This window comes from Hevea brasiliensis, chromosome 6, assembly GCF_030052815.1.
Source record: "Hevea brasiliensis isolate MT/VB/25A 57/8 chromosome 6, ASM3005281v1, whole genome shotgun sequence".
Classification (NCBI taxonomy): domain Eukaryota; kingdom Viridiplantae; phylum Streptophyta; class Magnoliopsida; order Malpighiales; family Euphorbiaceae; genus Hevea; species Hevea brasiliensis.
In genome coordinates this window covers 5,255,351-5,271,605 of record NC_079498.1, presented here as the reverse complement: position 1 = coordinate 5,271,605, position 16,255 = coordinate 5,255,351, and the positions used below count along the sequence as shown (strand labels likewise).

The following is a 16,255-nucleotide window of genomic DNA, read 5'->3' as shown; positions in this document are numbered from 1 at the left end:
GTGCCAAAAAAAGGGTTAAAATGTAATTGTCACTGCATATCCCTTCACCAAACTTGCATGTATAGATAACTTGAAATGCATTCTTTTTCCCATTTGAGAACCTACCTTTCAGGGAAATCAACCTTTTATTGTATGCACAATATCTCCTTTTCTATCTCTCTTTATAGACTATAGGTGGAGCAGATTTTAGCAATCTTATTTAAAAAATTTACAAAAGCAATATCTAATTTCCTCAAGTCATGTTTATAGATTATGGTAAATAAACATCCAAAAATTCTTATAATAATAATAATAATAATAGAATCTTCAATAGAAGCTTGTTTGAGTGAGAAGCTTTGAAAAGGAGGATCTAGGAAGAAGAAGAAGGCTTTTAAAATCAAAAGGAACCATTGGCATGTGCCTCTCTCCCATCACTCTTTATCACATGGGACTTCCTACTTTGCCACCACACACTAACCCCACTTTGTCTTTCTTTTCATTGTATATATATATATATATATATATATATTAATTCCAATCTTTTTCATTTTTACCTAATTTATCTAATTTTATATTTTTCACTCTTTTCCCAAATTCATACTTTAATTCATGTGTTTCTTTTAATTAATGCAACTTATTTATTTCATAAAAAATAATTTATATATAAAAAATATTTTTTATAATTTAATTATAATATTAAATTAACGATATGTATTTAATTATTTATATCATACATGTGTTTTCACATTTTGTTCAAAAAATGATTTCCTATTTTAATTAGAAAAATATTTTTCGTTAGACTTTTTTACTAAATGCTCTAAATAATAAAAAATATGAAAAATAAAATTTAAAAAATATTTTCTGAAAAATGAATGAAACCTAAATTAATTGAAAATGTTTTGCTTAAAAATAATTTTTAAATAAAAATATTTTCTATAAAAATTATTTTTAATGAAAATTTTTTTTGCTATTTAATTGTAATATTAAATTAATAGTATGTATTTTTAATTATTTAAATCATACATATTAATAAAATTATCAAAGTGACTTTCTTTTTTAATAAGAAAATATTTTTTATTAATTTATTTTTTAAGTACTCTAAATAATAAAAAATACAAAAAATAATAAGACAAAACAAGTGAAACTAAACCTAAATTAATTGAAAAAGTCTCCTAAGTAAATTTTAATTTAATAATATTTAAATTTTATAATAAGAAATTATGCTTTTCATAATAATAAGGAATGGAAGCTGCAAAATGATTCTCTTGCACAATGTTCTAATTTTAAACAACAAACCCCTTAAAAAATGTGTGAAGGTAATTTCGTAATATCAAGGAAAGTGAGGGGCGTTTTCCAAACCGAAATTAGGATTCAAACTTTTTTCAAAAAATAAAAAATTTTCATTATTATATAACGGTCGGATACGTGATCTAATTAACGGCGTTTAGACCTCAACAGTCAAAAAGGCCGTCTTCGCTTCTTCATCTGTAACGGCATCATCACGCTTCCAATTTCTATTTTTAGCTTTCAAATCTATTTAAACTCACATATCCACAGTCCCTTCTCTTTTTCACCACTTATTAATCTCATATAAATAAATTTGAAAATATAAAAAAATAAAAATCTTCATTTTCACGCTCTCTTTCTCTCTCTGGAAATTGTCGCCATTGTTGCAGGGAATCTCTTGCTCTTTAGAAGCTCTTCAATTTTTCTTTTTCAGAAGGCCGGCTTTTGAATAATCTATCGCTCTAAAGTAAGTCACTTAATCGTTATTCATCCGAAAATTTTTCAGATGATTCTTTGTTTTTGATTTTGCTTCAGATTTTGATCATCCTTGAGCTCAATTCTTTTGGATCCACCTTTGATTCGCCAATGTATATGTAAATTTCGAGAAAAGTTTTTATGTCTATAAATTTGGTTGTGTATTCGTATTTTTTTTTTACTTGTATTTTGCTGGTAAGAGCTTCACATTGTGATAGTTTATTCTTCTTGTTGAGTGAGTTGAAAGTGAAGGCACTGAGTTTAGTTAAGGCTTGACTATTGAGATTCTTTGAACAATGTACCTTTTTTGGAGTTTTTTTTATAAATAATCTTGTCAAATATTATGCCAGTGAAAAAAAGAAAGGAAAATTTCTTTTTCTTAAGTGTTCTTGATGTACTAGTATTTTTTTTTTTTTTTGTGAATTATTTGCATAGTTGACCCGTTGAGTTGTGATGTACTGATTCAGGGAAAAGTTTTTGAGATTGGAATAGTATTTCAAAGCTAGATTCAGATGGATTCTTCGCAGTCACACCAGAGAAGAGGGGGTTTGGTTTCGTTATCGCCATCACAGACTCCGCGGTCAAGTGATAAAGCAGTTCGAGATCTGCGATCAGGTGAATCAAATTCGAGTAGCAAACATGATAAAGAAAAGGGCGTCAATGTACAAGTCATCGTGCGTTGCAGGTCAGTTGAACCGTTAGAAATTAATAGTTGGTTTAAATATAGTGATTTTGTATCGTAATTGGATTATTAAACTCTATTTGGATGTTGGCTAATGAATGGTTTGAGTTTATTTCTCTTATGACTTATAAATCGGCGTTTTGCTCTTACATTACGTCGTTTTTTAGGTTGCATTAATTGGTAAGTTCAGAGTTGGATAATTTTGAGGATGCTAAGTAATTGGTGTTTGCCTTTTGCAGGCCATTGAGTGAAGATGAGTTGAGATTGCATACTCCTGTGGTGGTCTCTTGTAATGAGGGTAAAAGGGAAGTTTCAGCTATTCAGAATATTGCTAACAAGCAGATTGATAGAACCTTTCTATTTGACAAGGTTTGGCCCTTTATTTCAGTTTCCTTAATATGTGCTATTAAGTGAATTGTGCAATTTTTGCTTTTAGTTATTTAATTACAGGTGTGACATCCTGCAACAATGGTTATAACATCAAATAATTTGTTTTAGGTTTTTGGTCCAACATCCCAACAAAAACACTTGTATGACCTGGCAGTGTCTCCAATTGTGTATGAAGTTCTTGAGGGTTATAACTGCACCATCTTTGCCTATGGTCAGACAGGGACAGGGAAGACGTACACAATGGAAGGAGGAGCCAGGAAGAAGGTTTGATTTTGCACGGCATGTTGAGGAATCTATATTATTCTTTGCTTTCTCTCTAGAACTATTTCCAATTGTGTTCATTCTCTTTTGTAGAATGGGGAATTTCCAAGTGATGCCGGTGTCATCCCTAGAGCAGTTAAACAAATTTTTGACATATTAGAAGCTCAAAATGCTGAGTATAGCATGAAAGTTACATTTTTAGAGCTGTACAATGAGGAAATAACAGATCTTTTGGCCCTGGAGGAAACTTCAAAATTTATAGATGACAAATCTAAGAAACCTATAGCTCTTATGGAAGATGGAAAAGGGGGTGTTTTTGTAAGAGGCTTGGAAGAAGAGATAGTTTATACTGCAAATGAAATTTACAAAATCTTGGAGAAGGGTTCTGCGAAAAGGCGTACAGCAGAAACTTTACTTAACAAGCAAAGTAGCCGTTCTCACTCAATATTTTCCATCACCATCCACATTAAAGAATTTACTCCTGAGGGTGAAGAGATGATCAAATGTGGAAAGCTGAATCTTGTTGACCTTGCTGGTTCAGAAAATATTTCACGTTCTGGTGCACGAGAGGTATGTGCAACCAACACTATTATCGCTCTACTCTCTGTACATGTTGGTAAGCAGGAAGAGAACATATGCATAACATGAGTTTTATGCACAAGTCAAGACACAAATTGTTTCTGTTCTAATTTCTGCAAAATTTTGCTTTTGATTTTCTTCTTAATCTTGCAATGTTTCTGAAGAAAATGACTCTTGCAGGGCAGAGCAAGGGAGGCAGGGGAGATTAATAAGAGCTTGCTTACACTTGGTCGTGTGATCAATGCCCTTGTTGAGCATTCTGGTCATGTACCATACAGGTATTATTACTTATAAAGAGTATGATAATTCTCATTAGCATCTTTTTTTGTGTTTGTGAACCCCACAAGTGATACAATGGAAATATTGGCATGGAATTCCAGGGATAGCAAACTAACAAGACTGTTGAGGGATTCATTGGGAGGGAAAACAAAGACATGCATAATCGCCACTATATCGCCCTCTATTCATTGTTTGGAAGAAACACTTAGCACTCTAGATTATGCACATCGTGCCAAGAATATCAAGAACAGACCAGAGGTCAGTGCATCCTTTCTATATTGCTAAATGCACTGTTTGTGTTCACTTGCTTGTTGATGTGTATCTGTGCTTATTTTATGAAACCTTATTTTACAACATGCTTCATTGTTGGTTATTATCTCAGATCAATCAGAAGATGATGAAATCTGCAATGATAAAGGATCTGTACTCTGAAATTGACCGGCTGAAACAAGGTAGGTCACTGCTTCCTACAAAATTCTTCACAAATGCAGCTTAGTTATTTTCAGATGATTGGACTATGAAAAGAACTAGTATAATGTATCAATTTATCTTTCTTATTTGATTAGAGGTATATGCTGCAAGAGAAAAAAATGGAATTTATATCCCACGAGATCGCTATCTTCAAGATGAAGCTGAAAAGAAGGTTCACTTCTTACCATATAATTAGATGGTGTCCTTGTAATTGAGTTTTTCTGTGAAATCAAAATGTTGTTAATTCTTTGTCTGTCTTGTCCCAGGCAATGGCTGAAAAAATAGAGCGCATGGAACTTGAATCAGAATCCAAGGACAAGGTATGTTCCATCAAGGTTACTTTTCTGCAGTTCTTTTTAAGTTGCCTGTGAAAAACAAACTAATTATTTTGCCTTCACTTTTGGTCAGCAAATAATGGAGCTTCAGGAACTCTACAATTCTCAGCTACTATTGACAGCAGAATTAAGTGAGAAACTTGAAAAAACTGAGGTAACTATATTTATGTGTTCAGCATATAGCCATTCCTGCTCTCATCATGTACAAGATTTGAAGTTACTCTGTTCACTGTAAATCCAGAAAAAGCTCGAGGAAACTGAAAATTCATTGTTTGATCTCGAAGAAAAACACAGACAGGCAAATGCAACAATAAAAGAGAAGGAGTTTTTGATATCTAATCTCCTCAAATCCGGTAAGCTAAGACATCTTGCACTTAATCTTGCTTTTTTTTGTCTGCATTCTTTCTGTCTGTCCTTTCAGCATAAATTTTTTTTGTCAAGGTGTAGTGAAGAAAATGTTTTTGGACCTCTTATTGAAGACCTCTTCACCTTGTCCTTTTTTCAATATTTATGTGCTACATTTGTCATGTGATTGGGGTTTGATATTATTTACCCAGTGTAGTTGAGAACTTCCCTTCCTAATGTCCTTGAAATGCTTTTTTAAGTATATACAGTTTTTATACAAGATCTTTGACTATACAATTGGCTAGCCTAACAATAATAATGACCTTTTCATCTTTCAGAGAAAGCTCTTGTTGAACGTGCATTTGACCTTCGAGCAGAACTAGAAAATGCTGCATCAGATATATCCAATTTATTTGCCAAAATTGGTTTGTATATTATTTTGAAAGTTGACTTCGTTTTGGGGTGTCTTCTTTCACAAGACTACTGGTTATTTATAGCTGATATGGTTGGTTTCCAGAGCGGAAAGATAAAATTGAAGATGGAAACAGAGTACTCATCCAGAAATTTCAGTCTCAATTGACCCAGCAGCTTGAGATCTTGCATAGGACTGTCGCAACTTCAGTGACACGACAGGAGCAGCAACTGAAGGACATGGAGGAAGACATGCAGTCTTTTGTGTCAACAAAGGCTGAGGTACAATCAGATGAGATATTAACTTGCACATTTGTTGTAGTTCAGTCTTACAAGTTTCATTTTGGCATGCATGAAGGCCACTCAAGAACTTCGAGGAAGGGTTGGAAAACTGAAAGCGATGTATGGTTCTGGTATCCAAGCATTGAATGGAATGGCTAAGGAGCTTGAGGGAAATTCTCGGTCAACTTTTGGTAATCTAAATTCTGAAGTTTCCAGGCATTCACATGCTCTTGAGGGTGTAAGTTCAATTTCTTTACTTTTATTAGTAAACTTCTTTTTCCCTCTCTCTGACCCAAGTTATACTTGATTCAGCTTTTCGAAGGAATTGCTTCAGAAGCTGATGCACTGCTAAATGATCTCCAAAGTAATCTTCATATGCAAGAAGAGAAGCTAGCTATGTTTGCAAAACAGCAGCATCAGGTTTGTAATTCATTGTTAGATTTCAAAAGCCCTTTTATTAGAAGATGTTTAGATTTTTGTCAAATCCAAGTGAATGATTCCTTTTTTTGATATTTTGGGGTATAGGCACATTTCAGGGCAGTGGAAACTGCACGATCAGTTTCTAAAATAACTGTGAACTTTTTCAAGACTCTAGACATGCATGTGTCCAATCTGACCCAAATTGTGGAAGAAGCACAAACAGTTAATGATCAGAAATTGTCTGAACTGGAAAAGAAGTTTGAGGTAGTTACACTATTTTCATGGACCATTTTGTAAAAGCCCTTTGGTTTGCTTGTTAATACTGAATTTATTTGTGCCCATAGGAGTGTGCTGCTAACGAAGAAAGGCAATTGTTGGAAAAGGTGGCGGAGCTGCTTGCAAATTCAAATGTGAGGAAGAAAAAACTGGTATGACTTTCTAGTGTTGAATGACTGGCTTTTTGTTGCAAATCTCATGGGAGCGCCCTGAGATTGTTCAAGTAAACTTCAGGTGGTAACTTTAATGCATGTTCTTTAGGTCCAAACGGCAGTGCATGATCTCCGGCAGAGTGCAAACAGCAGAACCAACAAACTACAGCAAGAAATGTCAACCATGCAGGATTCCACGTCTTCTGTTATGGCTGAATGGACTGTCCACATGGATAAAACAGAAACCAACTATCTTGAGGACACTTCTGCAGTGGAGAGTGGAAAGAAGGACCTGGAGGATGTTCTTCATAACTGGCATGATCTACTTTTACCATCAATTTACTTAGTTACACTCACTTTTTGGTCCTGGTTTAGTATGTAACTCTTCTGAATTTATTGCTTTCAAACCTGTTCAGTTTGAACAAGGCAAGAATGGGTGCACAACAGTGGAGGGATGCACAAGAGTCCTTGCTCAACCTGGAAAAGGGCAATGTTGCTTCTGTGAATTCCATTGTTAGGTATGCCACTTCCTATGAGTGTATTTTGGCTTCTCATTCAAAATCACTAACTTAATTCCTTGTGTCACTTTAGTGGAGGAATGGAGGCCAATCAAATCTTATGCACACGATTTTCATCTGCTGTATCAGCTGCCCTTGAAGATGTAGATGTTGCAAACAATGATTTGCTATTGTCAATTGATCGTCAGTATCTAAATTTCATTCGTATGGATTTAAAGTTATCTTATGCTGTTTTGTCCACTGATGAACAAAATACTTGCAGATTCATTAAAACTTGACCATGATGCTTGTGGAAATATCAATTCCTTGATTACTCCTTGTTGTGAAGATCTGAGGGAATTGAAGGGTGGTCATTACCATAAGATTGTAGAAATTACAGACAATACTGGGAAATGTCTTCAGGATGAATATGTGGTAAGACTTAAGTAGTACCATTGCATGCAAAAAAATTTTACTCATTGTTGTATACTCATTTGATCACATTCTCTTGTGATCGTGGTGATTCCACATGTTATTTTCCTTCTGCAACATCTGGAATTTAGAGGAAAACATATCCCTGTAAAACTTTTAATAAATGTCTGACAAACTGGGAACATCGATACAACCAATTATAGAAAAAAATGCTATTTCTCTAAAAGCACTTGCAATACCAAAACACCGAATAGAGTTGCTTTCTGAATGCATCTACTGTGTGAGCAAACTAATCTTTTTAATGCTACAACTCATAGGTGGACGAACCATCTTGTTCAACACCAAGAAAGAGGTCGTTCAATCTGTCAAGTGTTGCATCAATCGAGGAACTGAGAACTCCGGCTTTTGAGGAATTGTTAAAATCATTCTGGGATACAAAGTATGCAAAGCAAGCAAATGGAGATATAAAACATTTGGCTGCAGCATATGAAGCTTTGAGAGACTCTAGAGTTCCTCTCACTGCTATTAACTAGAGTAAAATGGAACACGGCAGATAGAAGCAGTAAGAAAAGGTTGTGTACAGAATACATGGGGGTGTGGAGTATGAGATTTTCTCTTGCCTATCTTTATTCATTGATTGTTTGCTTAAAGAAAGTTCATTGTGGATGTAGAAATATATGATAGATTCTTTCATGTTTTATTTTGTTCACTGAGACTCTGCTCTCTCGAAAACGGTTATTCAATAACTGAAGAGGGCTCTCTTTTAATTAGAAAACTTTGTATGGAAATTGGAAATTAAAGAAAGGTATTAACAGCTATACGAATTTATGGAACATGTGTGCCAACCAATTAAGCGATTTTCATATTATGGTTTATGATTCTGAAGATGTTGCCAAAATTCCAACAATTAACTTGAGATTAAGGCATAATTGAGTTACAGATGCGTGTTCACTGTTTCATAGTGCAGGTTATACATCTGACATGTGACAGATTAGGACTTAATTGGGTAATGGTTTATGCTGCAAGTTATAGATGTGTTTTATTTGGGGCAAAAGTCATAGATGTTCTTCCATGGATACATGTTATTCCAAATATCATTGATGACCAATCTTGAGGAAGGCATGCCCAAAAATACCATATATATATATCTATTTAATATTCACAATTTGAATGAATTATAATGTTAATGATTGTACATGACTGATAGCTAGTTTTCCAAGTATATAAACTATTACTATTAATATATAAAATAATTAATAATAATATATATCCTATTATTTATTATTATTATTATTAAAATAGATATGTAATTGTTAATTTATTATAAAAATATATATATATATATTTTTTTATTTATGTACATATTTTTTATCATATAAAATGAATATTGTAATTAACTTAATTATTATTTATAATATTTTTATTTTTATCTATTATTTTATGATTATAAATAGTTTATTAATATAAAAAAATTAATTTATTGACAAATTTATAGTATAACATAATTTAAATAAAAAAATAAATCTGATAAAAAAATCTTATTTTAAAACTAATACAAATTATAGCTAATAAATAATGCATCAATTATAAAAAATAGTTTTGATAGATTTATTATAAGAAAAAAAAATTGATTCAACGATTTACATGACTATCAATTATTAGTTTAAACACCTTAAAACTGAGCTTTAGATGAGACATTTAAAAAATAGCTATAAATAATTATCTGACTAAATTTTATTTATTTATTTATTTTTTCCTCTTCTCTCCCACATACACCTAACGAAAAAGATACAAAGATTGAACAGGCAAAAGCTTATTAATTTGGCGTACAAATGTTGGCAGGAAATTTATTCCTCCACTCGCAAAATCAAGAATTGATTGCAGCTCTGACCAGTGAATGAACGCTGTACAGAATATGTATTAAAAAAAAAAAAAACTTTAAATTCTTTTTAATTACCTTATCTAAACCATATGTACAGCCAGCTAAGGTTTTATCATGATGCCTCACTACACAAATGCCAAATCCTCCTCCTGAACTCATATCAAGGGAAACAATGAACTATATTTCAAATTAATCTAGATAATTAAAAAAAAAATAGAAAAAAGGGGGAAAATTTAGGACCATATAAGCATCCACCTGTACTGAACATATATATTTCTGAGCCCCAACAAATTATCTCTTGCTATTCTACATTGTGCATCAAATCAATATACATTTAACCTTTTACGTATGGGCATGGCACCCACCCTGAAGAGAACTAACCATGATTTCTGACATAGACGGACCTCAGGCCTGCAAAACATGGTGAAGCTCTCCTCTGTTAAAAAACTCTAACATGGTAAGTACATACAACTCGAAAGCAAGAACAGAAAAGATCTACTCAAAATGTTATAAGATATGCTCCACTTCGAAACAAAATTACCAATATGTCTGCTTAAAAAAGTATAGCAGTTTATCTATTGAGAAAAGGCTAATCAGTCGACAAAAGATATTGCCAGACACTTGTGCTTGTCAACAAAAGATGTTGACCATATAATAGTCCGTGAGTTCAACTACACAATCTCTCTCAAGAGTGTTTTTCGGGGAGTTGCTATTTTGCAATACAAAACCTGGGTCAGACTAATGTATGAAATCAATCTTAAAACTCACGCATTTAAAATAATCCAAGCTATATCAGAAAGACTGTTCCAAGCTAAACATAGCCAATTCAAATCCAAGGGAAGGTCCAAATAGGCTACAAGCACCCAGCAAAACCATCTGGCTTCATAATGGAACAGATCAAAATGACCCTTCCAGAAACGCCCAGGCAAGTGAGCCTTCAACTTGACAAAATATACTCTGCTCTAGAAAACAAATTTTATATTTTTTTGTCAATCCCCAACAACTTTCTACCAAAAAGGCATCTTTGTCAAAGAATTACATATCAATATTTCATATAAATATAAAGGCATTATCCAGTTATGGCACTTCAATCAAACTATTGGGAAGGAACTTCAGACTTCAGAGACAACCCTACTCTTAACTAGTTTCGCATGAAACAATTGTTCCGAATGGCTTTAGGTCAATGCTATGTCTTAATATGGCAAAACCACCCTGTATGCACAGTATTGTTGATCCCAACCAAAAGGGAAAAAAGAAAAAAAATTAGACCACCAACTTCTGGAGGATAGTTGGTGTCCTGTTGTATATTACATTAGATTAGTATTCGTCACATTCTGAAGCTTGAGCAAATTAGAAAACTTGAAATTCATTTGACGACAATAGATTATTGAGATCAAAAAATGAAACTCTCAACTATGCCCAAAAATACTTTCAAGACTTAAAGAGGCTAAACAACAGTTTCAAAGGAACTCTCGGAATTAGCATATCTTGATGGAATTCTCACATTAAAAGCAAAGCTAGAAAATGACAGATTTAAAAACAAATTAAACTATCATGTTATAAAGGCATTTGAGTAAAAAATACTGTACATTTTCAAGGAATTAAAAATATTGAAAACTACCTGAAATATTCTTCATGATAAGCTTGCACTTAACAATCCAACTGGCCTCTCTCTCCCAAACGTCTCATCATCAAAATCTTCATTTGTTGAATTTTCTTGACATAACAATTTATTTTCTTGCATTGGATTTAAACTAAGGGTATCCCAAACCACTGGATGACCCTGATGCAGGTTGCCTTGTTCTGACACATGACTAGTCTCAGCATTGTCCTCCATGCTTTGTTTCGCATCATTATGCACAAGTTTTGCTCTTTTATCATCATCAGGGCCTGATGGTGCAACATTGAGGTCAGAGCCCAAATCAAATCCAGACTGATCCACATTCCCATGAAAAGCCACAGTTACAGCTCCTTGGTCGGGTTGGTCAGCTGGATCCTTTTTCTGTCTCTTCCATTTCTTTGTAGATGAAGTACCATCATCTTCAAAATCTTCTTCTTCTCTCTCTCTGTGTAAGTAAACCCACAATTTCCTCTCCCCATCAAATTGTACACAAGGATCACGTTCATAATGTAAACGGTCCAAGGCTCCACTGACTACCTGATTCACTTGCGCATCAGACACGTCTTCAACAATATACTGAGAGTCCCTTATCAAGGTACAAACATCTGCTCTAGTGCCCATACTTCCAGGCAATCTGGCAGCTGCATCTCTTACAAGACAAAGAATTGTAACATGGGGAGGCCGATCACGCTTCAGCATGAAATGGTCTCGGGCTTTTGAAGTTGGCTTACCACCACACCGTCTCAAAGGAGCAACAATGGATTTTTTACCATCAGCAGCTGTGTATGAGAAGGCTCTGTCAGGAATGGAATACCTTAAAAATTCTTCCTTACGGAAATAAGCCCTCACTTCTTCAGAACTTGGGCTAATAGTGTTGAGACTCTTCTGAGCTCTCAGGTCCCTGAACCTTTCTTTCTCATCCAGGTTACATTGCATCAATGACACGGGTGGTGCTGGAAGGCTTCCAATTTGCTGAAGAGTCTCTTGACCACTTTTCAGCCAATTAGCAAATGAATCAACCAACTTGACAAGCATTTTATGAGGAAGGCCCCAATATTCAGGAGATGTTACCTCCTCAATAGTCTCATGATCTGTTGAAGTATGGGAAACTGGACCAATCCAAGACCAACTCTTTGCAGATTTTTCATAAACCCCTAGTGCCTTCCAACCCTTTGCTCCCAAAGGAGCTGTTTTTGATGAAAGTATCTTGAGAACTCCTCTGACCAGATCCTGAAGAGGCTCTTGTGTCTCAAGAATACAAGGATCCCCAGGGTTTGATCTGACACGGTTAACAATTTCTTGTACGGTAAGAGAAGGCACATTCACCTGCAGAGCATGGTCAGATTTATTTACATCTGCACTCTCACAAGAAACAACACCATTTGTGCCACCTTCATGCTTTCCATTATGCCCATCACTAGGTTTGATGACTTCCAAGGAATCTTCTGGGAGAGGACTGATCATCGCCAGGCGAACTGCTGAAAGAAGATGTATAATGGAAAATGAGAAGCCAGTATGAACAGTAGGTGTAATTGGTGTATATGGCTTTTTTTGTGGTTTGGAATCTATGCCCATGTCTGCTGCTCCCATTTCTGTAAGAGGTGGCTCCGGAGTTTCCATGTCTGAAGTGCCAGTGTCAGACTCCACTTTTCTTTTTCCCTTTTTCTTCAATGAAATGGAGTCATCAATTTGCTGCTTAAGGCTAGACTGCACATTGCCATCTTCATCTCTTCTATCAAGGTTGGTCAATTCCTCCTTAGCTTTCCGTTTCTTTGTCATTAAGTTGAACCCTTGAACTGAAGCATCAGATCTGTCACGTCGATCAGGAACATATGCTTCATTGCCCTGTCCTCTTCTACCCAGTCTAGCTAGTGCATTTTCATCTGCCAATAGACGCGTTTCAAGAGAATCATCCTCCTCATCAATAGTGTAATTTTTATTGACCTCCCCTTTCTGCTTTCGGTCGGTAGGGTAGGCTTTCAATGAAGACATATGTAACCTCTCAGCAGATTCTAGCAACTGTCCATTCTTGACAAATTTGTGACTTTTTTTCCTGTCATCATCATCTGTAACTTTACCCAAGCCAAATGGAGAGCTGTTTTCCAAAACTTTACTTCCAGAGATATGCAATGGACTGCTGTCTCGCATCTTACCTTTCTGTTTTGCTTTTGACGAGTATCCTGGGATGCGCTCAAGCTCACTAAAGCCACCCATATTTTTGGAGAAATCTGTCATTCCACCAAAAGCCAGTGCTTTCTCCTGCATATCTTTCTTAACAAATTTTCCCTTCTTAGCATCTAGGCCAGATTTTAACAAGGATGTTCGAGAAACCTCCATGATGCCACTGGGATAAGTTGACTTGCTTCTCACCAAAGGATCATCATCATCATTGTCAAATTGTTCAGATGAGTCTGATTCTGTTTCTTCATTTTTTGCAAACATCCTGTTCAATTTCTTACCTCCTTTATCTGGCCCTCCATTCTGCACAAAATTTGCTTTGATTTTCTCCTTAGATGATTTTGCTTTCAAGTCAGAAAGCAGGATTCCATCATTCAACAGTGGAGAAGAAGCTCGATGTGTTTTAAAATTGAGATCTGAGGACTCCCTCCCTGCTTTCCACTTCTTGCTTCTCATATTCCGATCATCAGATTTCAGTGAGGAATCCATGGAGATGGCATGTCCTTGGTTCTTTCCATGCCAAATGGTTTCACCATGCTCTGATAAGTCAACCCGTTTACCCTTCACAGTTAGATGTAATCGGCCTTTCAGTGACTTCAGGTGATCTCCAAAAGCGAATTGCTGAACATTTTCAGGATACTTGGCCTTTTTGACAAACTCCAGGGAAGTTCGAATTTTGGGTGGCTTAGCTGCAACCCCTTTCATTTCTGACAGTTGATTTGCATTCCTGTTCATCCCATAGGCATGTAAATCATTCTTTGAAGAGAAAGGAAAGCCTGTGAAACTGTCAGTGCCTAATTCCTCACTTTTCAATAGGTCATGCTTCTTTCCTGCTTTTAGAACCCCAGATTTGTCCATCATGCCACTATGTGCTACATTGTAATCTTGTTGGAAGCTCATCCCATACACAGCATCTTCAGCATCATTATCATCATCAACATCATCATCATTAATTATCATCTGATTTGTTAACCTAAGCGCTGCCCTTGATTCAAGCCCCATCACCTTCTGACGAGAAATTGGAGCTGGCAAACCATGTGGCCTAGAATTTGCATAAACAGAAGGGAACTGGCTCACCGTCTCCTTTGGTGAAAAGGTTTTTGATGCAGACAACTTCAGTATACCCTTTGGATTCTGCTTTCGATACTTTGGCACTTCTAAACCCACTGAAGGCATTCGTGAAGCCAATTCCAAATTCGAACCAGCCCCACATGTAGAATTAAGACCCAATTTGACAGCACTTTTCCTATCCTTAACCCTTTTGCCCCTTAGCCCATCACCTAATTCCTCTCTCTCTGATGACTCACTCTCCAAATCTTCCTCCATCTTCTCATAAATCAAATTCTTTTCACTCTTCATAATATTCAAAACTCTAAGCTTCTCTTCAATGCTATACCCCCTGCAATTAAGCCAAGCATCCCTTATCTGACATAAATTACTGACCATATTATTCTGATGCTTCCTCAAAAGATGGTAATGCTGCCGCTTCTGAAAGAAACCCAAACCCTCTCTATAAAGAGCAACCCTTGGCTCACACAACCCTCGTTTTAACATCTCAAACAGCTTCTTAATAGGGCTGCCAAAATGGAAATTCTGACCCTCAAAAAGCTCTTTAAGAGTTCGCATAAAGGTGCCCTGATCCAAATCAGGCAGATATTTAGTGAGGCTAAATCTCTCCTCGTCAGTTAAAACTTCATTCCACACATCAACAGACAATATATCCTCTAAACCCGAAAGATCATACAATTCAAAAGGAACACTACAAGTTAAATTCCCAATTTGACAAAACTCAGCCCCAGTTTCCCCTAATTCTAACAAGTCAAAGTCATCCGATCCCGCCCCAGAATCCGCATCATCAAATTCATCATCGTCATCATCATATTCAGCAGCGGAGACCCGACGCTGAACCTCATCCTCATCACTGGACATGGTCTCCCTACTATTGGGAGAAAACTCTGGATCGAACCTAGACCCCTTGAAGCTGTTCTTCTCAATCGCCATCACTCCTTCCCAACAACAAGAAGCCAATCACCACTTTGTGCCCACTCCAATTATTCACTCAAAATTTCAAATTTTTCGAACGGAACCAAATCAAAACCCTAAAATAAACGAACCCAGCATAAAAAGCCTTAAAAATTGCAAATATAAGAGCTAGAAATCACAATAAATGAGAAGAAAGGGGGAAAAAATTTTTCCAAAACCCATAAAAAAAATAAAATTAAATCCATTACCTCCTCCGCCAAGAATTAAACTTCGACGCCGAGATTGGAGAGCGAAGACCGAAAGTCGAGGCATTCGAGAGAGACAGAGAGGTGATAATGTTTGTGAAACCCTAGGGTTGAGAGAGGCGGTTATTGCGTATACATATAAATATAAAAAGGAAAATGATAAGAGAGAAAGAGAGAGAGGAGAAGGACGATGACAGGAGGGGTGGTGAAGAAGACGATGTTGACGTGGAGGAGAGTGGGCCGTCTGATTTGGAGAAGAAGAGGAAGTAGAAAAGACGAAAAAGGGCTCCAGCGAATGAAAAAGAGAGAATGCGCAGCAGAAGGGAATAGAGAGGGAGACAGTGGAAAGAGAATGGTGAGAGAGAGACTTCCTGACTCAGTAACTCACTGAGTCTCCAGATAGACTGACCGTCGCGACTCATTCTTTCTGACTGCGATTTTTTCGAAAATTTTCCAGCCGTTGGATTCAGTAGGGTCTTCAGGCTCCCTGTTCTCCCAAATTTGCGTACGACGTCGTTTTTTCAAATTAATTAATTTTTTTTTACAATTATTTGAAATTTTGTAATCAACTTATTTGGCTAATTAACTAATTGACAAAATGTATTAGTGTAACATCAATCAATGTAATTTCATCATATGGTTTTAATCCGTATATAATTAAAAGTAATTTACATAAATTTTTATTTTTATATCAACAATAAAAAAATAAATTTAATTTCAATAAATATAAATTGATATAAAAATACTCTTAATTTAAATAAAAAAAAAACACTTCTCCATGTGAATTTTATCTA

General features: G+C 35.5%; 2 protein-coding genes across 2 annotated transcripts; one reads left to right on the top strand and one right to left on the bottom strand.

Moving 5' to 3' along the window:
- The first annotated feature begins 1,528 nt into the window (after positions 1 to 1,528).
- Positions 1,529 to 8,385, top strand: LOC110646529 (kinesin-like protein KIN-5D). The gene is made up of 23 exons (XM_021800001.2): positions 1,529 to 1,732; positions 2,208 to 2,425; positions 2,662 to 2,791; positions 2,921 to 3,076; positions 3,167 to 3,643; positions 3,833 to 3,930; positions 4,033 to 4,189; positions 4,314 to 4,383; positions 4,498 to 4,574; positions 4,669 to 4,722; positions 4,811 to 4,891; positions 4,979 to 5,090; positions 5,421 to 5,507; positions 5,600 to 5,775; positions 5,852 to 6,013; positions 6,088 to 6,195; positions 6,301 to 6,459; positions 6,540 to 6,623; positions 6,733 to 6,938; positions 7,040 to 7,141; positions 7,215 to 7,324; positions 7,404 to 7,555; positions 7,870 to 8,385. Exons 2-23 carry the CDS (start codon positions 2,253 to 2,255, stop codon positions 8,083 to 8,085), a joined length of 3,147 nt encoding a protein of 1,048 aa, XP_021655693.2. The 5' UTR covers positions 1,529 to 1,732; positions 2,208 to 2,252; the 3' UTR covers positions 8,086 to 8,385.
- A 1,209-nt stretch (positions 8,386 to 9,594) lies between these two features.
- LOC110646517 (uncharacterized) lies at positions 9,595 to 15,880 on the bottom strand. Its single transcript, XM_021799981.2, has 3 exons — positions 15,465 to 15,880; positions 11,056 to 15,332; positions 9,595 to 9,845 (listed from the first exon to the last, which is right to left on the bottom strand). Exon 2 carries the CDS (start codon positions 15,232 to 15,234, stop codon positions 11,068 to 11,070), a length of 4,167 nt encoding a protein of 1,388 aa, XP_021655673.2. The 5' UTR covers positions 15,235 to 15,332; positions 15,465 to 15,880; the 3' UTR covers positions 9,595 to 9,845; positions 11,056 to 11,067.
- Positions 15,881 to 16,255: the final 375 nt, after the last annotated feature.